The sequence below is a fragment of the Tilletiaria anomala genome (assembly GCF_000711695.1).
Source record: "Tilletiaria anomala UBC 951 chromosome Unknown K437scaffold_13, whole genome shotgun sequence".
NCBI lineage: Eukaryota > Fungi > Basidiomycota > Exobasidiomycetes > Georgefischeriales > Tilletiariaceae > Tilletiaria > Tilletiaria anomala.
The window spans coordinates 180,810-202,269 of NW_013547009.1; the positions used below are offsets into that span (position 1 = coordinate 180,810).

The following is a 21,460-nucleotide window of genomic DNA, read 5'->3' on the forward strand; positions in this document are numbered from 1 at the left end:
TTCTCAGTCCCTATTTTACATTGAAGTGTTCCATCATCGCGAGATGCCAAGCTAGTAGGCGCCGACGCGTAAGAATACTACACCTGGGGAGACGTGAAGCACCCTCGCAGACGCGTGCTTCTCTGATCAGCCAGAAAATCCACCGAGATGCAGCGGATGGATCCCCGTGTGCAAGCCCAGGCGCAAGCGCAGGCGCAGGCGCAGGCGCATGCGGCGGCGCAGGCGCAGGCACAGGCTGCCGCCCAAGCACAGCAAGCGGCCGCGATGCAGATGCGCAAGCGCAATGCCCTAGATTCGGTCATTGGCGAAGGGCTGCGCGTTGCCAAGCGCGGTCGACCGACGGACCGCGCGCTGCCTCCGAAAGTCAAGACATACGTGCCAGAGAGCGCGTTGTACAACGACCTACGGCGCATGGAGAAGAAGCTCGACTGGACAATCGCCAGGAAGCGCGCCGAACTGACAGATGGACTGAACAGGACCCCAAAGGTGAGTAGCAGATCACTCCTGTCGAGTACCTGCTCGTGTTCTGACTTTCGCTCGTCAGATCAAACGAACCCTGCGCATCTTCCTGAGCAACACTTCGGCAAATCAACCCTGGCAAAAGGCCGAAGCGGCACAGCCAGTGGGAGCGGAAGTAGATGGTGACAAGACAGAAGAGGAGAAGAAGAAGAAGGAGGCGGCAGATGCGGAGAAGGCAGCAGCGAGCAGCTCCGACGCTGATGCCCCAAGTTGGACACTACGCGTCGAAGGCAGATTGCTCGAGCCAAGCTTCCGTTCACGCTCCAGTTTGGCCGAGACAGCCCGCGCGAATGCCTTACGGATCGGCGCGTACAAATTCAGCAACCTCGTTAAGACATGCATCATCGAGATCCAGCGCGATGCAGCGCTTTATCCGGACAGCAGCAACATTGTCGAGTGGAACCGACCAACGCCGACAGCTGCTCCGCACAACCAGCCAGGTGGCATGGCGTCTGGCCCGGCATCCGAGAATCCACTGACTGCTAGTGCGGATGTAGCAGTCGATGGCTTTGAGGTCAAGCGCAAAGGCAGTGAACCTGTCAAAGTGAAGATCGCGCTGTACTTGACCCACAACCCGGAGCGTTTTGCCTTGGCACCAGAGCTCGCCAGTCTTCTCGACATCCAAGAGGAGACGCGCGCGGGTGTCATCACTGCCCTGTGGGCGTATATCAAGGACCGGCGCCTGCTGGACGAGCAGGACCGGCGTGTCGTCAAGTGCGATGCTGCGCTGCAGGCGCTGTTCAAGACGCCCTCGGTCAATTTCCACCACGTGCCAGAAATCCTGAATCGCTTTTTGCAGCCGCCACAGCCGATCGTGCTCGAGTATTGGATCCGCACCGACAAGGCGGAGCACAAGAACCCGACCGCGTACGACGTCGAGATCGACATGGACGACACGGCGGTCAAGCAAAAGCAGCACGAGATTCTCACAAAACTCGACAATAATTCGGAACCTTCACGGCAGATCGCGGAGCTCGACGATCGGGTGTGTAGAAGCGGGGCTTTGATCCGTCATTGGTGCTTGGGGACTCACCTTGCGTTGCCTTTCTCACAGATCGCTCAAGCTGCGCAAGCAGTGCGAAATCATGCGACAACGCGCGACTTTCTCTCGTCTTTCGCGCGCGACCCGCATGCTCACATACGCACGTGGCTTGCCAGTCAGGCCAGGGACCTGGACGCAATCATGGGTACCACGGCGCTTGGTGCGAACGGCGTCGCGACAGGGATCGGCGCAGAGGAAATCCGCAGAGCAGAGACGTTCAAGGGCAGCTGGGTAGAAGAGGCGGTCGTGAGTAGCCTTGAGCAAAGATTCAAAGCGCTTGAATAGCGTCGCCCCGCCGACTGACGGACTGTGCTCTATCTTACAGATCGTCAACGAAAGTCAACGACTGGCGGAAAGGCTACAGGAGCTGCAAGCGCCTGTGCAAGGGCAGAGGTGATGGCACGACTTTGTATTTCTAGTATTGTCCAAGCATACGGTAGAAGGCTAATCTGTATAATCTGCCTGGCTGGTATGCACGAGTAGGTGACCTAGACATGGTTGCACAATGAGAGGATGGGACAGTCGGGTCATGCTGAGTAAGCAGAAACGCGCTCACAGCGTGGGACAATGCGGTTGGGATCCAGCTCGCTCCCACTCATCGACACAAAAGGTGCATCTGACCAATCGCAACCCGTGTATCATTTTGCGATCACAACTGGCACAGCTTCCAAGACACCGTGGTCTTGAGAAAGGTACAAAGCGTACCTTCCACAGCATGCCAAAAGCAGCAGCAGAAGACAAAGCCCAGCAAGGTGCGCTTGTGCACGGGTCGAGAACGGCGCATACAGCCAGCAATTAGCTAACATGGATGCTGATCTTGTGGCTATAATGGCATGACATGACATCGGTAGCTGAGGAGCTGATCCTGACGTACATGCGGCAGCAGAACCGTCCCTTTGCATTAACCGACGTCCACCTCAACCTTAAAGGCGCTGTGACGAAGCCTGCTGCACAGAAAGCCTTGCTGGCTCTAGCTGATAGCGGCAAGCTGCTAAAGAAGGAATATGGTACGTGGCACCGTAAGCCTTGTCTGCGCGGATCGCAGGCAATGTCTGAACGAATCAGGCATCCTTGGCCTTGCTGCTTCACAGGTAAAAGCTTGTTGTTTCTTGTCAAACAGGTGAAGCGCTCTACACGCACAGCTATCAAAAGGGTTACCAGTCCCTGAGGCCTAATTCTGCCATCACTTGCAGAACTCATTGGAAACCCTGGACAAGGACGGGCTGACAGCATTGGGACAGGAAACTGCGCTCAAGAAGCAAGAGCTTATAGAGACGAAGAAGCTGCTGGCAGCAAGGCAGGCTGAGGCGGAAACTGTCGCCGCTTCACCGTCGAACACGCAGCTTGTAGAGCAGGTTGCTCTGGCCACAGCGCATGTGAGGATGTGCACATTGGTCTGGAGGCTGCTTGCGCGAAGTTTTGACTGAAGTCGTCGTCGCAACCGCGGTCTTTCCATCCATGCTTATCAAGTGCACGGCGCTGGAGAAGCAGCTCGCCGAGCTCAAGTCTTCAGGTGCAAAGCCGATGACCGACGAGGAGGTGGCCGTGTACGATAAAAGCCTGGACTTTTGGCGCAAAGTAAGTAACAGTCCTTTCTCCAAGCAGTTCAGAGCAATCACGGTGACTTTTGCTTGCCTTGTACGTTTTTGCAGGCGTGGATCTCCAGACGCAAGGCGGTGAAAGAGTGGGTACAAGATGCGCCCGCACCCCTGTGCCTATTTGCCTTTAGGCGTAGGAGCTTTTGTAAAAGTCGCAAGGAGAGCTGACTATGAAAGCTTCTGGTCATGTCGTGTCTATATTTCTTGCCCAATGACGAACGGCACCTCCGGTAACCTCAACGTCCTCCCGGCCCCAATTCTCGTACGGCGACCGCTATGTCATTTGTACCGCAAAGTCTTCTCGTTATGGTGTCTGATGCGCTCGGCAAAGAAGAAGTCGCTAGTATCATGGACCAATTTTCCATCACCCTAGAGGAGGACACTGAGGCGGAGGAGCAATTTGTCCAAAATGAGCCCCGGTAAAGGTCTGATGATGATATTTGCACAGCCATCTTTAACTTCGAAGCAACAATAGGATCAAGTTCGAGCCTCGCAAGTCAAGTGAAATGCATTTCATCTGAGTGGAAACGTCCGAGACTATTCACGCGCGTATGATGTCGAGTCATACGGGGCGAAGGGCCTAAGAATACTCTAACTAAAAATGTCACCACTCCGGTCTATGCCGTATGTTGGTCTGTGCTCTGCCGGAGCAAGCCGGGACCTTTGGTACTTGATGAGAGAATTATTCAGATGTGATGCGTGACGCGAGACGCTTGCCGCTGGTGCTGGCAGCGGTAATACCTGTGAAGGCTCGCCGCTCGAAATCTCATGACGTCATGGAGCCAACCACTGTCCAACCACAAACGAGAAAATGCGGGAAGCTTGGCGTTTCTTGTGATCGGTTTAGCTGATGAACGATGAACGATGAATGATTGGTTTTTGCGCGAAAGGGTGGATGTGGATTGTGCATGTAGGCTGGCTGGACCTGCAATTTGGGGTATTGTGAGGTTTCTCGGCTGGCATACGCCAACTTGAGAAGCCGCTGTCAGATTCAGTGTAACATGAAGAGGAGGGCCCGAGAATGGGTGAGACTTTGCTTGTGGCTCTCATTTTGCCTAGGGAGCCACGAGTAGAGCAAAGTCGCCAACAGCCGGCAAATCACAAAGCTTGTTCACGCGTTGAAAATTTGAATTCCCGAAGCAGGACGACCACAATTTTGTGTTACAACCGACTCGTGGCTGCAGACAATTCTTTCTCACTTAATTGACTCTGCCGCAGTCCGTAATGGACGGTGGCTTCCACGGACAGCGAAGTCAATTGCGGTCTGCAGCAGGGGCGAGGCATATATCTTTTAGGAGCGTTCCTGACGTAATGAGGGAAACTGTTGTGACCGTATCGGATTTTACACCTCTCGGCCGAATCATCCCTCCGCGGAGATCAGACTCGGGCCCGGCCGGCCGCATTCCTCTGCTCGACGCCGACTCAATATGGCCAGTCACCCAGGAAACGACGCGGCACTCCAACGATGCAGTCCGCGACCAAACCACAATTTACTGCAGCACATTCAACTTGCGTTTGCGTAGTTACGGTTATTACTACCCTCACCGCAATCTCTATGTGTATCAGATAGCCCAGCCTGCTGAGTCATACTATCATCGTCGCACTGTCTCCAACGAGTGCAAAGGTCGGTTCTTCAGGTCCCCACCAGCGATCAGGCGAGTCCGCGACGCAAGTCGCTCCTTGGCGGTCCGCGTACCCTCATCCGTGAATAATCGATGAGACGATAGAGAGCGCTTTGCATAGGAAGAGTGGCATCTAGCGAGTACGACAGGAGCGCAACGCCAATCGCAAAAAAGCTTCTGCAATTTTGTTAACGCCTAAACAACACCCCCTGCTACAGGTATTAGCGCAGCGCTCGTGCGGGATAGTGACCAGATTCGGTGCACGCCCGACCGTTGCGGATGACCCAAAGCTGCGCTCGTGCGTCACGATAGCCTGTGGTGTCACCACTGGCGACAAACAAAGATCGAAAGGGCCAACGCAGGAGAGGAGGCGGCCAGGTGTTTCGCGATTGGCAAGGTTGCAACGCCAGGCTGGTGCCCAATTGCTCGAGGCGTATTTGACGTCGGCCTCTCAGTAGGGGCCTACACCTGCTTGCACAATGAAGGCGAGCGCAAGCAGCGAGAAAGCGCTGCAGGATGCATCCCATAACGCTGAGGATGAAATGGACGCAGCGGGAAAGAGGAGGAGGGTACAACGTGCCTGTGATGTACGTCATGGCGCGACTTGACTTCCATCGTCGCGGTGCTGATAAGCCCCCTGGTCGCGCCATTTTTTCTTACCTAGATTTGCCGGCGAAAGAAGATCCGCTGCGATGGGGCGCAAGAGGATTCCGGAGCTTGCAGCAATTGGTAAGCAATGGCGCTTGTCCGCACCACAGTCCACCTTCTGAAATGCCCTTTCGCCTCGCTCCCCCATCAGTAACAATTTCGGGCTGGAGTGTACGTTTGTCGACGCGGCAAAAAAACGCACGCCCCCACGAAGCTATGTCGATGCGTTAGAGGCGCGCATTGAGAAGTTGGAGCTTCTAATCTCACAATTAGCGCCCGGCATGGACTTTACTGATCGCATCGGTCCACCAGTCACGCTTGAAAACGCAAAGGAAGGTCTCGAGGCAGAGCGCAACAGTCGAGACGACGCAGGCTGCAACCCGGTAGGTGCGCTTGGTCACGAATCTAGATCCGCGAGCACTTTCGAGAACGCAGGCACGTCCGATGACGACAGCGAGCGAGAAGGTGTGGCGTATCTCATCAATGCGATATCAAAGGCCGCAATCGATCAGGATAATCAGGAAGAATCTCCTTGTCCAGACTCTTCCAATCCATCACAGAGAATGTTTCTGGTTTCCTCCACTCATCGGGACGATCGTGTGCTCGCCTTGGGGTCATCAGATAGTACATACACCTTCAATACACGCCAAGAGCCCATCAAGTTCTTCGGCAATTCCTCTGGCGTCGCCTTGGTCGTGAGTTGTCGCTCCTGTGTCAAGCTTCTTCGCAGAGATGGTACCCTCTCATACTCATCGTCTCGAATTTTGCATGCAGGTCCTGATTCAGAAGATGTCAGCGACGCTAGACACGATGCCTGCAGGCAAGAGCGAGGCCATCAACGCGCTTGAGCGGATGCTTTGCTTTCGTGGGCAAGAGTACGACCGCCTCTGGATGGGGCGCCCGAAAGTGCTCGACCCCAAGATGGACCTCCTTTGGCCGGAAGCGGATCTGGAGGAGAAGTTGCTCGACACATACTTTACCTACGTTCACCCACGGTGTCCAGTTGTCAACGAGTTCTTCTTCCGGGACGAGCTGCGCAGTCGACCAGAGCTGCGCCAGAACGTGGACTGGGTCTGTGTTGCCCTCGGCATCTTTTGCTTGGCTTCGAGACATTTGTCCGATCCGAGGCTCGAAAAGTATTCTTTGAAAGATGGCCAGTGCACGGAGCCCGGCCTGCGCTGGTACCACATCCGTACAGCTCTTGGCGCACACGAGGTGTCCGAGACCCCCAATATCTACATCGTCCAGTCACAGCTGCTAAGGTGAGTCATTAACCTCTTACGCGAATACCGGTTGGATCCAGTGCAGGGGCTAACGTGCGAACGTCCGCTCCAAGTGTCGGATATCTTCATGGCGTACCTGCCGGTGCTACTATCAGCTGGGCAATCCTGGGCATGGCAATCAAGGTTCTGCAAGGTCTTGGCGCGCACAGACGCATCACGGCCAAGCGCCTCAAAGCATCGCTTGTCATTGAGGAGACTGTGCGCAGGGCCTTCTGGGTCGCGTACGATTTCGATCGCGAGCAGGCCTCCGGTCTCGGCAGGCCTCTGATGATCCAAGATGAGGACTTTGACGTCGCTGAGCCGCTCGACATTGACGACGACGTGATCTACGAAGCATCCAAGAACGGGACCGTTCCCGTCCAGCCGGATGGCCGACCGAGTAAGTTCTCCGCTTTCATCACCTCCCTGAAGCTGCAGACTATCGTTGGACGCGCGTTGCGAACGATCTACGCGATCGGAAAAGCAAAAGCCATGCGCGGCTTCGCCGGATGGAAGTGGGACCAATTTATCGTAGCGGAACTGGATTCAGCCCTCAATCAATGGCTCGACACGGTCCCCGAGCATCTCCATTTCAATCCCAGCGAATCCGACGAAACCATCCTGATGAATAGTGCGTGGATCTACACGCAGTATTATACCGCTCAGATCTTGGTGCACCGACCGTTCATTCCGGACCTCAAGTCGACTTCCCCGCTCAAGTTCCCATCGCTTGCCATTTGCACCAACGCTGCTCGCTCAGCTGGACACATCTTTGATGCGATTCAGATGCGCAACCTCGTGCATCTAGTCGATAACCGGATCTTTATGCGTGCATTCGCCGCCTCGACTGTGCTCCTCGTGATGGTCTTCACCTCCCGCAGCTCATGCTCTGCCATGACTGAGGTGCGCAAGACTATTCGATTCCTGAAAGGCTCGTCCAATCGCAGGATATTTGGCGGCCTCATGGCCCAGACGCTCGTACATCTTGCAGACTTGGCCGAAGCTCGCTTCAAGGAAGCAAAAGAACAAGGCAAGCGTCCGAAGAAGCGACAACATGCCGATGCGACCGGCAAGCCCGAACACTCGCGGCAAAATTCCAATTATCACGACGAATCGCCAACTGACTCTCCGAAGTATGCCACGCCATATCAAGGATCAACACCATCGTCCAACACGTCGCAGATTTCGTCGCAGCCGCTAGAAAATCTACCATTGTCGACTTATGAGCTCGCCGCAGCATTCCAGACCAAGTCGTCCGGCGGCCATGAATCAAACGCGTCCTCTCTAGCCGCTCATGCGTTTGCCGACTTGACCTTCGCGAACCCCTTTGCGGGTGGCGGACCGTACAGTGCTACTGAGTCAATAGCACCCGTTGCATCCCAATTCGATACCAGTAGTGTTACCGGCCCTTTCGGGCCAAATACCACCAACAATGCATCCAACTTCCAAATGTCAGACCTCAAGTCTGAAAGCCAACGTCGCTTGTCCGCATTCGCCATCGATCCGACCAAGGCCCCCTCCGTGGCCATGTCCGCATTCTTTGGCGCGAATGCATTCCCGGGCTTCGACAGAACACTGAATGCGGATGCAGGCCCGCAGATTCCGTCATTCCCCTTCATGACCACGCCTCAGTTCCAGTCGACCGATTCAACGCTGCCATTTGGCATAAACTCAGAGAACGTGCTGAACCCGTCCCTGCTGGACGGAAGCCCAAATGCCGGAGCCACTGAAGACACGCTCAACGACCCGTTTAACGGACTGTTCGTTCAGGGTCAGCTCTGGGGAGAATTTGGCTCTTCAGGCGCGAGTGAGTTCTCATCTCCCTTCGGTAACACCTTCAATGTGCTGATGAGTATATATCCTGCTCGCAGCCTTCTTCCAATAGCGACGGTCCTGGTGCTTCATCCTTATTCGTTATTCCTTGTAGCATACCGCCTTGCACCTCTCCCGCAAACCATACCACTAATTTGTTCGCCCTTGCCGGACAGGATTAAGCTAAATGTTGTGATGATCGCTGGTATACAGATGAATGAGTGTGATATATTTTTAATTTCTGGTTCCGTTCTGCAGAGATGAAGGGGTCTCGTCCAGTTGTTCGCGTGCCTTTCCTGATATAATTTGGCGCACTTGTTTCTCGGCCTGTCCAAACCCGCGCAGCATGTCGTCGAAGGCCCTCACATCGGCAGAATACTTAGGTGGTGGCTTGGGAGGTGTATCCGTGCCTTCGTGCGCGAAAGACGCAGAAGCAGCGTGCGTTTCGCTCACCTCGGAGTCTTTGATGCCAAGACCGATCGACGCTTGCGCAGCGACGGCGATTGGCCGCGGGAAAGCAGGGGCCGCGCGATCGCCTTCTGCGGCAACGAAGGGCGGAGACTTGGCGACAGCGGACTCAGGAGACAAAACAGGGCCGAGGTGCCGATAGGTGCTAGAGTCGACTGCCGGTGCCATCCCCGGCGACTTCGAGCGCATGCGCTCGCGCAGCGCACCAAGGAGGCCGGGCGATCGCGACTGCGTCGTCTGCTGCTGAGACCAAAGCATGGGACTCATCACTGGATCTCGGTTCCGATCCATGGAGAACGACGTCCGCGAGTGCTCGGCTGGACTTGTAACACGTGAGCGCAGCGCCTGAATCGGAGGCGGGAGTGGAGAAAGAGCCTGTCGATGTGCTCCTACCTCTGCAGCCGCAGCGTCGTCGGGAATAGCGCACATAGCTGCCTCCGCATCCAAGTCCAAGACTTTGTCTACGTCTTTCACATTGCTGTCCTTGAATGGCGATGCGGACGAGTTGTCCAAGAGAATCTGACCGTGGTCTATTCTCTTGCCCTCGCCTTGCTGCACCTTTTCTTCTACCCTCGCAACCGTCTCGTTTTCCAATTGATTTCCGCCCGCTTTGTCCTCGAGCGAGCTCATCGAGCGCCACGTGCTGTCACGGCTATGGGCCGTCGCCTCACTGAGCAAATGCGGAGAAAGCGACTTGCGGATGGTGGGCCCATCTAAGATGTCGTCGGCAGCCGCGACGGTGAGCAAGTCTTTGGACTCGGAAGCGCCGTGCAAAAGCGAAGGCAGTGGCTGCTGACGCGGGGATGACGTGGCCAGCGTCGCGTTAGACGCATTGAGACTGCGAGTAACAACTTCGGATAGAATATCATGTCGCCACTTGTTGTCCGCTTCAAGTGTATGAGTGGGCTTTGAATCAGGTACTGTGAGCGCCGAAGATGGCTCTTTGCACACCGATTTGGGACTGCCGACGTTCACCTTGCCGGGGCTACCGCGCAGAAAGCGCGAGCGCCATGAGGAGGCCTCTTCCACCTTGCGTGCCTTGGGTGGCGGTGGCGCTTTGCTGGGCTTGAGCACCTCCGACGCCGGGGGTGCCGCCACAAGCCCCTCGCTCGCTCCTGTTTGTTCAAACCTATGGCCAACCCCCGACGGTGCAGCACCAGCTTGGCCGTGCGAGTCGTCCAAGGACGGATGCACCTTTTTGCGCAGCGCGAAGGAAGGGAAGCGAGCGCTCCGCCAGCCAGAAGGTCGCTTCAAGGACTCTAATTGCGACTGCGACTGAGTGTTCGCGTTCCCAGAAGCAGAATCATGCCGATGCGACCTCGAGTGCATGGACGAAGTCCCGATGACCGATTGGCCCGCTTCTGAAGCGTTTGCCCGTATCCCCTCTACACCAGGCTCCATCGCAAACAGATTTGGCGACGAAGAAGTAGGTCGTAAGAACTCCCTTCCCCGTGCTGCGCCCGCCGCCGCCGTTGCTGATGTAGAGGAGGAAGTTAAGTGCTGCGCATCGACGCTGAGCAGCTGCGGGCTGCCGCTGCTGGACGGCGAGCGACTGGCCGGATTCGGCGGGATGTAGTACGTGTTTTGCGCCAGCAGGCTACGTCTCTCCCGATCGCTAAGGTCGCGCATTGGCGACGAAGAGCACTTTATCGACTTCTTCTGCTTCTCCTTTTTGGCGATCCCGCTCACGGTGTGTTTATGGACATTCTCATTGGCGTTGGAATGGACGTTTGCGTTTGCGTTCCCACGCGCATCCGCATGCGCCTTGGCATTGGCATTGGCGTTACCCAAGGGAGGGGGAGCCGCATGCCTAGTAATGTCAGTGTTGCTGTTGTTGTTCTCGGCGCTGCGCGCATGCAGGTCGCTCGCGGCGTCATGGATCTCATTGGCATCGAAGAACTCGTCGGCAGCCTCGGTGTCTTCCTGATACACAGTCGACAGGTGCCGCGCCTCTGTCGGGCGCCCGTTCAGCGTGCCCGGCAGCGCGCGGACCGCATACGGCGACGAAGGCGGGCCGGACCCGGAGCCAGAGCCGGAACCGGGGGCGGAGTGCGCGCTGTAGCTGGAGGGCGTGTAGTCCGATGCAGCCTCGGACGTTGTGGCCGTCTGCGGGAGAGCAGGCACTGGGGACGCAGGAGCAAACGCTTGGCCTACGTTGTTTGCTCCCCGAACACCAACGGAAGTGACGGCGTCGAACTTGCTACTGATGACTGAGTGAAGACTCAACGAACGAGGGCGTTTCGTCTCTTTCTTCGTGTGCTCCTTCTCGCTCTGCGCATTCGCGCCGCTCGTTGTCCTGGGCGAGGCGGGCAGCGAGCCGCTGCCAATGCCGAATCCGGACGTCAAGCCTCGCAGAGGGGATTTGGACGGGTGCGCCCGCATGCCGCTGCCTGCGGCTTCGACCCACTCGGGTACGGGCTGCACAAACAGAGACGCAGCTTCGCTGCTACTGATGCTCGACGTGCGCTGCGTGACGCGCGGCATGTCGACGCTCCGCGCGCGTGCCGAGGCAGACGCGGGTGGCGCTATGCCCATACGCACATGGCTATTGGAACTGATGTTCGCTCGACCAACGCCGGCGAGGGAAAGATGGCTCTGTGAAGGAGGCATGGTGGACGCGTAGCTCGAGCTGTCCGTCATCATTGCCGCTGCGAGTCCAGCTCGCGGACTGATCGGCGTGCCGGGCGCGCTGCCGCTGACAGCAGCCGGTGCTTGGAAACTTGTCGAGCTCGTCACGCGCGGAGGAGGTATGGGCGGTGGGGTGGCTTTCTGCTTGCCTTTATCCTTGTCCTTTCGAGACCGGCGCTTCCTGCTGTCCATTGAGTGGCAGCGCACGTGTCCGCCAGGACCAGGGTTCTCGGGAGAGAACAGAGGCGCGAAGCTCGATGCGCCAGCAGTAGCAGATGTGCCTACTGCGGTGGTGGTGGTGCCGACGCGCACATCGTCGCTGTCCTGATCGCTCCCAAACGGATGCCCACTCCGCCCCGCCGAGCTGCTGGCGGGGAACGCGTAGAAAAGATCCTGCGCGCGCGCACGACTGTTGCTGGGGTTGCTGCTGCCGCCATTGACAGAAGAGCTATGGTATTGCTGCTGCCCCTGATGCTGCAGAGATGTCTTCGAGGATGTGCGACGCGTCCTTGACTGCTGCTGCTGCGCTGCTGTTCTTCCTCCTCCAAATGCCCCTTCGCCGTCCCTCCTTCCGCGCGAACCACGCGTCCCGCTGGGGCTCGCCCTCCGCCAGCTGCCGCTCACAGCGTTCTCAGCGTGGTGTGTGACGGTAACAACAGCAGCAGAGAGGCTGTCCCTGCTGCCTGAAGCAGCGGTACCCTCTCCCGCTGACTCACCTGCAACCGCAGCGGCGTGGTCGTCGGACAGCGCCAGTTTTCCTCTGGAAGGCAAGGAGCCGCCGAATCGCTCGACCCAGACGGCATGGTCCGGGTGCCTTGGATTGGCAGCTTGCACGATCGCGTCGAACGCATCTGGGCCGCTGATGTGGTACGACGGCATGCTTTCCTGTTCCCTCTCCCTCTCTAGCTCTCCTTCCTTGTCATTGCCGCGAACATTGTGCGTACTTTCTGAGCGGGAGATGGAGGCTCTGCACGCTGAATGGTGAGCGTGAGTATGGCTCGACGCGTGATGCTGGTCAGCGCCGCCGCCGCCGCTCGCCTGCCCGTGGCCCGAGTTGGAGCTGCTAGACGCGATGCCGGCTCTGATCCTAATGTTATCATTGTGGTTGTTGTTGCTGGTATGCAACGACGAGGCATAGGGGGGCGGGACGAGGGATGACCCGCCACCGTTGCCCCCACTTCCGCTTCCGGGAGCAGCAAGGCTGCCTGTGCTGGCACTGGCATTTGCATGCTGGGAAGGGTTGGAATGCGCGCCATTGTTCGAACCGGCGCTTCCGAGGGAAATGCGGGGCGAAGACTTATGGCGCCTGCGCGAGCTTCTCTTCTCTGCCGCATCGAGCTCTGCACTCGCGGCCGGCGGGGGCGAAGGCGCACAGACCGACAAGGAACGACTAATGGTTCTGCTGTGGGCTTTCTGGCTGTTACGCATAGACGAGCCACCGCTGTTGCTCAGTGGTGGCGACAGATTGCTCATGATGGTTGCGTGAAGGCAAGGCGAAGCGCCGGGCTGGGTATGTTGGCAATGCAATCAAAACGGCCTATAGGTCGAAGTGCCATCGGACTTGGAGAGCGTACAGCTGATTGGGTGAGCGTTCCGGTTCAAAGGAGATGTATTTCAGCCCGCAGTGCATCACCTTCTCTGTGCGTCGATCAGCCCTCACCGAGAAAAGACTGCTGAAAGCGCTGCACTGCTGTTCGCTCAGATCACGGAGAGCAGCAGCCGTAGCGAAAAAGTGGGGACGCCGATGGTACGGTGAGACGCAGTGTCTTCATCGCACAGTCGAAATATATATAGCCAGGCTGCGCCGAGTATGATGCATGCATGTATGTATGTCTGCCTGTCACCTGCCAGAGTCCAGTCCAGCCCAGATGGATCCGACAAGAGAAGTAATAGCGAGGAGCAGGTGCAGGACCCACGACGGGCAGCAGAGAGCCAAGAACACCACCGCGGTTGGCTGCCGGGGGCTTCTGTCGGGGCGGCAGGCGACAGGGGGCTTGGGCGTCGAGGTGTCTCTGCGCCGGGGCGTGGGGTGGGGGGATGATGAGCATGGGCAAAGTATGAAGAGATGTTATATCGAGTGCACATCTGGTGCTTTGCTTCGCGCCACATTGGCATGAGGGAGTCAAGTCGAGTCTGCCGCGCAGGCGAGCGCCAAGAATATCACAACCCTACTTTCTCCCAGATCGATTATCCAATCAAATCCAATCAACGTCACGTCCACGAACGCAACCCCATCCTCATCCACAGCCGCGAGAGGCATCGCATGCGGGACGGCAAGACAAGAGAGCATCCCGCATTCCCGCCATCTCGCACCAAGCTTCCGCACCTGCCGCCCGAAGAACGGTGTTCAGAACGCTGCGCCTTGCCCGCGAGAGATGGCTGGAGACGTGTACATCTGGATGTGGGTGTGGATGGGTATCACAGCCACGGACCATCTGTCGTCAACTATCCGGACTTACGCCACAAAGGGCCATGATGTGCCGATACAAGGCCTTGGGATTGCACTGCAGGAACCGATGAGCGAGCACATCCCTTGCGGCGAAATAGTATACGTAATAGAACAATGCACAAATCGAAGCACGGGAGTATGTATTTGCCGCTGGCAACCCCCCTGAGTAGCGGTACACGCTTTCGCGAAAGAGAGGAGCGGCTTGCACCAACTGCCGCCGCTGGTGGCCATTCCCCTTGCTTGCTACCGAGCGGCCCCGCAAGGCCTCATGGACGATCGAATGACTGCTAGACATATTGCACGCCCTAGCCGACTTTCCGCTTGCCGAAGAACTGCTGGGCGGTCGTGCGGTGCCCTCCCTGCGCTCCCTCGGGCCCGCCCCAGCTCATCGCCTCGCGATGCCGGTTTATCGCCTCGCCAGCGGATGAGAAAGCGCGCTGCGCCGAGTCCTGTTTTTGCAGCGTCACAGCGGGCGCACAGGCAGTCAGGCAGGCGAGGGGCGGACGATGGATGAAGGTGCCAAGAAGGGTGAGGCGCACGGTGCGGAGTTGATCAGCAATGGGGCATAGCCTAGCGCAGTGGGCCAAAGGCACACGCGGACGCACAATGTACTCTTCTCGACTAGGCGCACGCTTGTCCGTCTTGATCGACACGCCGTGGTCCGATAGATTGATGCCTGATTTCTGTACAGGACGAAGCGCACGGAAATGTTGTCACGGGGTAACAGAAGCAGGCCGTTAGCGCCGTACATCCGTGGATACACAAGCTCCCAAGCCCAGCGGGACACCCGTGCTCACCTTCAGTGCCTCTTGCTGGTTCCGGATACTCTCCTGTAGCGCTGGCGAGCCGCGTGTGATGCCTTGGTAGATAGCAACAATCAGCGCGATCACGATCGCCAGGAAGATGTAATCGCCTATCGTTGCCATGGCGGCGATTCAAGTGCTTGCGCGGAGGCGCCCTCGTGCTGCTACGATCAGCGTTTTCTTTTGGCTCCGTGCTCCCTTCGCTCGCTCTACCCGCTCTCGAAGCGGATGCAGCAGCGTCTGTCGCCGGCACACTGTACTATGACTGGCCGGCCGTGCAGCGGGTTCGCCTCTGCAGGCTGATAGGGCCCTATCACACTACTTTTGCCCAGTCGCAGCGTCAGAGGACCAGCGCAGTCGGCGCCCGCACGCCCTGCAGCACGCAAGCTGTGGCTGAGCGTGGCGGTGGGGGTCGGTCGTCTTAAAGAGAGTTAGGGAGCAAGATGTCAGTGCGGATCTCTGGCGATGAATGTGCTGTAACAAATGCATGTCCTTCGTTGGACCGTGGCTGGGTGTGACGAGGTGTCCCGTTCTAGGCTGCCAAAAAACGTCACAGAAGTTGGCATCGGTCGCGGCGCGGACGCGACCGAGAGCGAGGATGATGGACTATTGCGAATGTTAGAGAGTCTGGAAGTCTGTCCTTGACAGCCCTTTACATGTACTTCTTACTCCAAACGGGACCTACGGTAACCTCCAGAGGGAGGTCGAGCAGGGCATAAGGCAGCTCACTTCGCGAACAGAGTCGCCTTTATCCGAGTCGAGCGAGATCTACCTGCAGAAAACGGACCGCCTCCCTGGAGGCCCAGCATGGCCACGCGAGCCATCACGCCCGCCAGACCTCTCGCGCTTGTTGCTCGCAGCGACGGTCCTTTGATCCACTCTCTCGCTCGTGCTCTGCGACCAACCACACGAGCGCATCACCTGCGCAGCTATCAGCTTCCCGCGAGGATCAGGCTCAGGCCCACGCCCGCTCTCAGTCGCGCCATTATGTCGTCGGCGGCAGCCGCCGCCGGTGCGCAAAGGCATGGACAAGGAGGGGCACAAAACAACAACCCGCTGTTAGATGAGACCTGCGTTCCTTGCCGCAAAGGTGCAACGATGCTTACGCAAGCCGAGATCGACGCTCATCTCGCTGCACTCCAAGGTGGCAGCGCGGGCAAAGGTTGGATTCTCTGTTCCCGCTCTTCATCACCCACGACACCGTCATCAGGGCCGTCAATATCAGCCCTAGGGAGGACATTCCGGTTCAAGAATTTTCGAACCGCATTGGCATTCACGAACGAGGTGGGAAGGATCGCAGAGGAGGAGAAGCACCACCCTGAAATTCTGCTGGAATGGGGCAGCGTCCGGGTCGCTTGGTGGACACATGCCATCGAAGGGGTGAGTTCAGATTGTCGTGCTCACGTTTGCACTGTTGTACCTCGTGCGCGTCTTTCTCTCCTCGAAACCAACTCGACATTCGGCCCTCTTCTGACCAATTGCCTGGCTATGCATACACTCGCCAGCTACACAAGAATGACTTCATCATGGCCGCAAAGACGGATGCGCTCGCGAATGCCGCAGAAGGGCTCAAGGCGTAAGTTCCTTTCATTCGGTTGACTGGGAATCCTCCCTACCTGCCCTGCTAAAAGGCCAGCGGTGGAGTGTGTTGAGAGACATGGTCATCGCACTCCTGACCAAAACAGAAAACTGGCAGGTGCTTGCACGCACCTAGTGTCCGGGTCGCTCTCGTTGCTTTGCGTGTACTCTACTGCTTCTACTCGCCTGGTCGGACATTGGTGTCTGTAGCCTGTACACCAGTCGCAAACGTATGCAGTTGAATTCATTCGGGTTTGTTGCGCCTCCGGGGGTTTGTTGCATAGTGCATCATGGAGCGAATGAGTGTCACGGCTGGTGTACATGCAGCATGTTCCCCCGCACAACATTGTTCTCGTTGGTGGGTTATATATACAACCTTCGTTTCGGAACGGCGTAGCGGCGTCATTGCCGAGTAAAATGTAGTACCACGAATGCGAGATCATATCCACCTTGCCACCAATCCCGTACTCTGTAGCTACTTCCCGAACGTGTATCGAAAGGTATTACAAGGTCCGCTGGAGTCTGCATGACGGCCCCGACGGCGATCCGTTCCAGCTGCATCGTTTGCCAGGCCAGCAGGCGTCGGTTCCTGTTTGCACAGGTCGCGCATCGACAACGATGCTACTCCCAGGTCGCCCCACCGTCCCAACCAGACGTCTCTTCGAACGCAAATCACGACATTTTGTTCTGCGGATCCGATCAGTTCGCACATATCATCCTGGCCAGGCTCATCCAGGCGAAGGGTTGGTATGATTTGCGCAAGCACAATAACTGCGCATGATGGGCTGTTGCTTATGCATGATCTTTTTCATTTCGGACCGTCAGAGCTGTACCGTTCCCTACATGTGTTGACCTCTCCAGGCGTCAATGATTTCCAATCATGGGGCGGCTCTCGCATGAAGACCTGTTAGTGTGCCCTCCAATGACGAACGCTCTGAGCTTTAGTGAGCTTCTTACGCACATGCCCTCCTCGCATTCCCTGTTTCAGCAACGGTCAAAGCGCTAGCGCAAGAGCACAGCGTGGCGCACCATATCATCCCAAAAGCAGGCATTGAGCACTTCACCTTACCCTTCTCGTCAGCATCTTCCAGGGGCCACCAAGAAAACTCCTCGCCTTTGCTCGTTACCGCCTCCTTTGGCCACTTCCTTCCGCCCTCATTCCTGAACACATTCACATCCCAGACAGGCGTCAACGGCGGTAGCAGTCGAGCGCTGAACGTGCATCCTTCGCTCTTACCTCATCTGCGCGGTGCGGCGCCCATCCAGTGGGCGATCGCGCGCTCGGAGGATGCTGCAGCAGACGTCCACGCGGCGGAGAGGACGGCTTCGTCGGTCGGCGTGACGATCCAGGAGCTCAGTGTCGTCGGATTCGACCGGGGCCGAATACTCCTGCAGCTGCCATTTGCGCTGCAGCCGCACAGTCCTCCTGGCGAACCACCGACGTCGATCGCATGGACATACGCAACGCTAATGCCGTTACTGGCGCACCTCGGCGCAGATGCGCTGCTGCGAGTCCTGCGCGATCTCGATCGGTGCGCGAGCTACGCAACGCCGCAGGATGACGCGCTAGCGACGTATGCACCCAAATTACGCTCAGACAAGCACGGCGTCGTGCAATGGACCAAGTGGAGCGCTAGACGCATCGAGGCACGGTGGAGAGGCTTTGGACACCACGTGAGGGCGCCGAATCTCTTTCCGTACCTGATATAACGGACCTAACCTCCGTGTTCCCTCTCCGAACACTCTCACAGTTCCCCTTCTCGACTATGCTCCATCCAGCACCAGAAGCAGTGCAACGAGGCGCGTTCAAGCCGACGAGCATGTCGTTCCACGACCTCGACCTCATTACTGCACGCGAGCTCAATAAGCATGAGCCGTACTTGGCCGCCGTGCTGCGGGACGAGAGCTCGCAGCCTGGCCACGCGGTCTTTTGCGCTGAACTTCCTGCTTCGGCACGCCCCACGGTTCTGCCAGCAGATAGCGAGGCGAAGGACAAGATCGCGCACGCTTCTTCAAGAGCGAGCTCAGACTCCCCATCAGCAGCGCTCCTCATCCGGTGCGCTCCCAGCTCTGTCTCCTCGTCCTCGTTTCCGTCTCCGCCGACATCCATTTCAAGTAGTGCAATAAGCGCACGTGTCGACGAAGCTGAAGCATTTCTCGTCGTCCGCGAGACGCGGCTACCCGGCAAGAAGCGGCGCCGGATCGACCGCGAATGGTGGAACGGTTTTCGGGACCGGGCTGATGCGCGCGGCCGGCTGCGCTTCGCATCGTCTTGATCCACTTGTCAGTTAAGAGACGCACGATCGAAAGCTCACCGCTCTTCGTTGAGGGGCGTGCGCTTGCTCCCGCAATCGCTTCATGCAATTCGCCCTCATGCATGTCGAGTTGAGCAGGCAATTTACCATTGCATGTACACAGCGCGCATTTAATCTGCCTGTCCATTCACGAATCTAATGCATTTGCAATTCTCAAAGAGCGAAAATCACAGAGAAAAAGCAGAATAGTTGAACTCATTTCATGCGCCTTCACTCCTTCGCTCTCTCATTCTCCCTTCTCCATCGTCTCAGTTTTCTTCTGCTGGCCGCTCGCGCATCCTGTCGCGCGCAGGCCGACAGTCTCGCCTCTCTGACGGATGCTTTCACTCGCTCAAAGCTCGTCGTGGCCGTGGTGGAGCGGCTCATCGTCGCTGCCGGCGCCGGTCTGGTAGACCTTGGCGGTGATGGGGGTTACGGCAGCCTGGAGCTCGCTGAGCTGCTCATCGATGTCCTGCGCCTCAGCGCTCTCGCCGTTCTCCTCGAGCCACGACTCGGCGTCCTTGAGCGCGGTGTTGATGGTGGCCTTGTCGTCCTTGTCGAGCTTGCCGCCGAGGCCCTCCTTGTCGCCGACCTGCGTGCGCAGAGTGGCGATAAAGTTCTGCAGCCCGTTCATCGCCTCGACGCGCTTGCGCAGCGCCTCGTCCTGCTCCTGGAAATCCTCGGCCTCCTTGACCATGCGGTCGATATCCTCCGGCGACAGGCGGCCTTTGTCGTTGGTGATGGTGATCGACTCGCTGCGGCCCGTGCCCTTGTCGGCGGCAGAGACCTTCATGATGCCGTTGGCATCGACCTCGAACGTGACCTCGATCTGTGGCACGCCGCGCGGCGCGGGCGGGATGTTGGTGAGCTCAAACTTGCCGAGCAGGTTGTTGTCCTTGGTCATCGAGCGCTCGCCTTCGTACACCTGGATCAGCACGACATTCTGGTTGTCCGCGGCGGTCGAAAAAATCTGGCTCTTCTTCGTAGGGACGACCGTGTTGCGCGGGATCAGCTTGGTCATCACGCCGCCGGTCGTCTCGATACCAAGCGTAAGCGGGTTGACGTCAATCAGGACGACACCGCCGAGCGTGTCGTCGCCCGCGAGCACACCGCCTTGGACCGCGGCACCCCATGCGACCGCCTCGTCCGGGTTAATGCCCTTGGATGGATCCTTTCCGTCAAAGTACTCCTTGAGCAGCTGCTGCACCTTGGGGATACGCGTTGAACCACCGACGAGGACGACATCGTCAATGTCCTCCTTCTTGACGCCGGCATCCTTAAGTACCTGCTCTACGGGCTTCATCGTCTTGCGGAAAAGGTCCATGTTGAGCTCCTCAAATTTGGCACGCGTCAGCGTCTCGGAGAGGTCCTTGCCTTCATAGAACGCTTCGATCTCAATCTTGGTCGACATTTGCGACGAGAGGGTGCGCTTCGCGCGCTCAACCTCGCGCTTGAGCTTGCCGACGGAGCGCTTGTTGCCGGAGGCGTCGAGGTTCTCCTTCTTCTTGAACTGCTTCAGAATGTAGTCTGAGACGCGGTTGTCAAAGTCCTCACCGCCTAGATGCGTGTCACCAGCGGTGGCCAGCACCTCAAAGACGCCGTCCTCGATGGAGAGCAACGATACATCAAAGGTACCTCCACCCAAGTCGTAGACGATGATCTGCGACTCGCCGCCCTTCTTGTCGAGACCATAGGCGATGGCGGCGGCGGTGGGCTCATTGACGATGCGCAGGACCTGGAGGCCGGCAATGGTACCAGCATCCTTGGTTGCCTGACGCTGGGCGTCGTTAAAGTAAGCAGGCACAGTGACGACGGCGTGGGTGACCTTGTGGCCAAGGTAGGCCTCTGCGGTCTCCTTCATCTTTCCGAGGATCATGGCAGAGACCTCCTCAGGAGTGAAGACCTTGTTCTCGCCACGGACCTTGACCTGGATGGCAGGCTTGCCGGACTTTTCGACGAGTTTGAAGGGGAAGTGCTTCAGGTCCTTCTTGACGTCCGATTCGCCCCACTTGCGACCAATCAGACGCTTGGCATCGAATATGGTGTTTTCCGGGTTCTGTGCGGCCTGGTTCTTGGCTGCATCTCCGACGAGACGCTCGTTCTCAGGGGTGAAGGCGACGTACGAAGGGGTGATACGGTTTCCTTGGTCGTTTGTGATGATCTCTACCCGTCCTTGCCGTTGAACACCGACGCAAGAGTATCTGTGAAAGAAGTCAGGGGAGGGGGGAATGTCAGCATTGGATAAACTTACGGCAGCTGCAGAGAAGGGGACCTTTGCAGTGCACTCACGTGGTGCCCAAGTCGATACCAATGACCGTGCCGTACTCGCTCTTCTTTGTGGATGCATCGTCTGCTGCCACGCCGACGGTGGCGGGTGCAAAGGTGGAAGCAAAGGCAAAGATGGTGAGGAAGGCAAAGATAATGGAGAGGAGGGATGGCCGGGTGAGGCTGCTGGCCAAGGAGCGCTTTGCCAGACGAGCTTGCTGGCGCTGGGAAGCTGTGGCGGAGCGTGGAAGGTACGCCATGGTGGAAGCTGAGTATATGCGCAAGCCCAGTGGGAAACAAGTTCCTCGCGCTTTGCTTTCTGGACCGGGGTGCTGCGTACGACAGGTGCTGCACTCCCTCTCCCGATACGTTTGTCCTGTCGACGATGTGGTGTCGAGGGAAGGATTGGAAAAGGGATGGTGGTGTGGGTAGCACACGCAAGAAGACATGGGACCTGGCGCTTTAAAGAAGA

At 57.7% G+C, this 21,460-nt stretch overlaps 9 protein-coding genes across 9 annotated transcripts; 5 read left to right on the top strand and 4 right to left on the bottom strand.

Moving 5' to 3' along the window:
- Positions 1–45: 45 nt before the first annotated feature.
- Positions 46–2,007, top strand: K437DRAFT_232817 (uncharacterized protein). Its single transcript, XM_013389573.1, has 4 exons — positions 46–486; positions 545–1,504; positions 1,574–1,807; positions 1,887–2,007. The coding sequence occupies exons 1-4, from the start codon at positions 148–150 to the stop codon at positions 1,956–1,958; spliced, it is 1,605 nt and encodes a 534-aa protein (XP_013245027.1). The 5' UTR covers positions 46–147; the 3' UTR covers positions 1,959–2,007.
- Positions 2,008–2,229: 222 nt separating this feature from the next.
- K437DRAFT_254569 (TBPIP-domain-containing protein) lies at positions 2,230–3,667 on the top strand. The gene is made up of 6 exons (XM_013389574.1): positions 2,230–2,568; positions 2,653–2,681; positions 2,755–2,937; positions 3,032–3,139; positions 3,214–3,245; positions 3,456–3,667. The coding sequence occupies exons 1-6, from the start codon at positions 2,400–2,402 to the stop codon at positions 3,580–3,582; spliced, it is 648 nt and encodes a 215-aa protein (XP_013245028.1). The 5' UTR covers positions 2,230–2,399; the 3' UTR covers positions 3,583–3,667.
- A 1,402-nt stretch (positions 3,668–5,069) lies between these two features.
- K437DRAFT_34553 (uncharacterized protein) lies at positions 5,070–8,670 on the top strand. The gene is made up of 6 exons (XM_013389522.1): positions 5,070–5,368; positions 5,446–5,510; positions 5,581–6,124; positions 6,204–6,691; positions 6,766–8,498; positions 8,563–8,670. The coding sequence occupies exons 1-6, from the start codon at positions 5,261–5,263 to the stop codon at positions 8,574–8,576; spliced, it is 2,952 nt and encodes a 983-aa protein (XP_013244976.1). The 5' UTR covers positions 5,070–5,260; the 3' UTR covers positions 8,577–8,670.
- Positions 8,625–13,286, bottom strand: K437DRAFT_34563 (uncharacterized protein). Its single transcript, XM_013389523.1, has 2 exons — positions 13,260–13,286; positions 8,625–13,175 (listed from the first exon to the last, which is right to left on the bottom strand). Exon 2 carries the CDS (start codon positions 13,070–13,072, stop codon positions 8,738–8,740), a length of 4,335 nt encoding a protein of 1,444 aa, XP_013244977.1. The 5' UTR covers positions 13,073–13,175; positions 13,260–13,286; the 3' UTR covers positions 8,625–8,737.
- K437DRAFT_34550 (uncharacterized protein) lies at positions 13,244–13,746 on the bottom strand. The gene has a single exon (XM_013389521.1). The coding sequence runs from the start codon at positions 13,712–13,714 to the stop codon at positions 13,298–13,300; it is 417 nt and encodes a 138-aa protein (XP_013244975.1). The 5' UTR covers positions 13,715–13,746; the 3' UTR covers positions 13,244–13,297.
- A 369-nt stretch (positions 13,747–14,115) lies between these two features.
- On the bottom strand, positions 14,116–15,394 carry K437DRAFT_293259 (uncharacterized protein). Its single transcript, XM_013389575.1, has 3 exons — positions 14,846–15,394; positions 14,654–14,731; positions 14,116–14,497 (listed from the first exon to the last, which is right to left on the bottom strand). Exons 1-3 carry the CDS (start codon positions 14,972–14,974, stop codon positions 14,354–14,356), a joined length of 351 nt encoding a protein of 116 aa, XP_013245029.1. The 5' UTR covers positions 14,975–15,394; the 3' UTR covers positions 14,116–14,353.
- A 131-nt stretch (positions 15,395–15,525) lies between these two features.
- K437DRAFT_254572 (transcriptional coactivator/pterin dehydratase) lies at positions 15,526–16,495 on the top strand. The gene has a single exon (XM_013389576.1). The coding sequence runs from the start codon at positions 15,659–15,661 to the stop codon at positions 16,448–16,450; it is 792 nt and encodes a 263-aa protein (XP_013245030.1). The 5' UTR covers positions 15,526–15,658; the 3' UTR covers positions 16,451–16,495.
- Positions 16,496–16,872: 377 nt separating this feature from the next.
- Positions 16,873–18,744, top strand: K437DRAFT_254574 (Formyltransferase). Its single transcript, XM_013389577.1, has 4 exons — positions 16,873–17,172; positions 17,255–17,335; positions 17,418–18,103; positions 18,181–18,744. The coding sequence occupies exons 1-4, from the start codon at positions 16,956–16,958 to the stop codon at positions 18,703–18,705; spliced, it is 1,509 nt and encodes a 502-aa protein (XP_013245031.1). The 5' UTR covers positions 16,873–16,955; the 3' UTR covers positions 18,706–18,744.
- Positions 18,745–18,850: 106 nt separating this feature from the next.
- K437DRAFT_244160 (heat shock protein 70) lies at positions 18,851–21,348 on the bottom strand. Its single transcript, XM_013389578.1, has 2 exons — positions 21,013–21,348; positions 18,851–20,924 (listed from the first exon to the last, which is right to left on the bottom strand). The coding sequence occupies exons 1-2, from the start codon at positions 21,246–21,248 to the stop codon at positions 19,076–19,078; spliced, it is 2,085 nt and encodes a 694-aa protein (XP_013245032.1). The 5' UTR covers positions 21,249–21,348; the 3' UTR covers positions 18,851–19,075.
- Between the last annotated feature and the right edge of the window lie 112 nt (positions 21,349–21,460).

What these genes read in the sequence shown, in the direction of transcription:
- K437DRAFT_232817 (XM_013389573.1), top strand. Translation starts at nt 148, where the DNA reads ATGCAGCGGATGGATCCCCGTGTGCAAGCCCAGGCGCAAGCGCAGGCG. An exon ending in TCGCGGAGCTCGACGATCGG is followed by an intron (nt 1,505 to 1,573) that starts GTGTGTAGAAGC and finishes CCTTTCTCACAG; the next exon opens with ATCGCTCAAGCTGCGCAAGC. An exon ending in GCTGGGTAGAAGAGGCGGTC is followed by an intron (nt 1,808 to 1,886) that starts GTGAGTAGCCTT and finishes TCTATCTTACAG; the next exon opens with ATCGTCAACGAAAGTCAACG.
- K437DRAFT_254569 (XM_013389574.1), top strand. Translation starts at nt 2,400, where the DNA reads ATGACATCGGTAGCTGAGGAGCTGATCCTGACGTACATGCGGCAGCAG. An exon ending in TGTTGTTTCTTGTCAAACAG is followed by an intron (nt 2,682 to 2,754) that starts GTGAAGCGCTCT and finishes CATCACTTGCAG; the next exon opens with AACTCATTGGAAACCCTGGA. An exon ending in GCCTGGACTTTTGGCGCAAA is followed by an intron (nt 3,140 to 3,213) that starts GTAAGTAACAGT and finishes ACGTTTTTGCAG; the next exon opens with GCGTGGATCTCCAGACGCAA.
- K437DRAFT_34553 (XM_013389522.1), top strand. Translation starts at nt 5,261, where the DNA reads ATGAAGGCGAGCGCAAGCAGCGAGAAAGCGCTGCAGGATGCATCCCAT. An exon ending in GGGTACAACGTGCCTGTGAT is followed by an intron (nt 5,369 to 5,445) that starts GTACGTCATGGC and finishes TTTCTTACCTAG; the next exon opens with ATTTGCCGGCGAAAGAAGAT. An exon ending in CCTCTGGCGTCGCCTTGGTC is followed by an intron (nt 6,125 to 6,203) that starts GTGAGTTGTCGC and finishes TTTTGCATGCAG; the next exon opens with GTCCTGATTCAGAAGATGTC.
- K437DRAFT_34563 (XM_013389523.1), bottom strand. Translation starts at nt 13,072, where the DNA reads ATGAGCAATCTGTCGCCACCACTGAGCAACAGCGGTGGCTCGTCTATG.
- K437DRAFT_34550 (XM_013389521.1), bottom strand. Translation starts at nt 13,714, where the DNA reads ATGCCAATGTGGCGCGAAGCAAAGCACCAGATGTGCACTCGATATAAC.
- K437DRAFT_293259 (XM_013389575.1), bottom strand. Translation starts at nt 14,974, where the DNA reads ATGGCAACGATAGGCGATTACATCTTCCTGGCGATCGTGATCGCGCTG. An exon ending in ACCAGCAAGAGGCACTGAAG is followed by an intron (nt 14,732 to 14,845) that starts GTGAGCACGGGT and finishes CGTCCTGTACAG; the next exon opens with AAATCAGGCATCAATCTATC. An exon ending in CTAGTCGAGAAGAGTACATT is followed by an intron (nt 14,498 to 14,653) that starts GTGCGTCCGCGT and finishes CTGCAAAAACAG; the next exon opens with GACTCGGCGCAGCGCGCTTT.
- K437DRAFT_254572 (XM_013389576.1), top strand. Translation starts at nt 15,659, where the DNA reads ATGGCCACGCGAGCCATCACGCCCGCCAGACCTCTCGCGCTTGTTGCT.
- K437DRAFT_254574 (XM_013389577.1), top strand. Translation starts at nt 16,956, where the DNA reads ATGACGGCCCCGACGGCGATCCGTTCCAGCTGCATCGTTTGCCAGGCC. An exon ending in CAGGCTCATCCAGGCGAAGG is followed by an intron (nt 17,173 to 17,254) that starts GTTGGTATGATT and finishes TCGGACCGTCAG; the next exon opens with AGCTGTACCGTTCCCTACAT. An exon ending in CGGCTCTCGCATGAAGACCT is followed by an intron (nt 17,336 to 17,417) that starts GTTAGTGTGCCC and finishes TCCCTGTTTCAG; the next exon opens with CAACGGTCAAAGCGCTAGCG.
- K437DRAFT_244160 (XM_013389578.1), bottom strand. Translation starts at nt 21,248, where the DNA reads ATGGCGTACCTTCCACGCTCCGCCACAGCTTCCCAGCGCCAGCAAGCT. An exon ending in GGTATCGACTTGGGCACCAC is followed by an intron (nt 20,925 to 21,012) that starts GTGAGTGCACTG and finishes CTTCTTTCACAG; the next exon opens with ATACTCTTGCGTCGGTGTTC.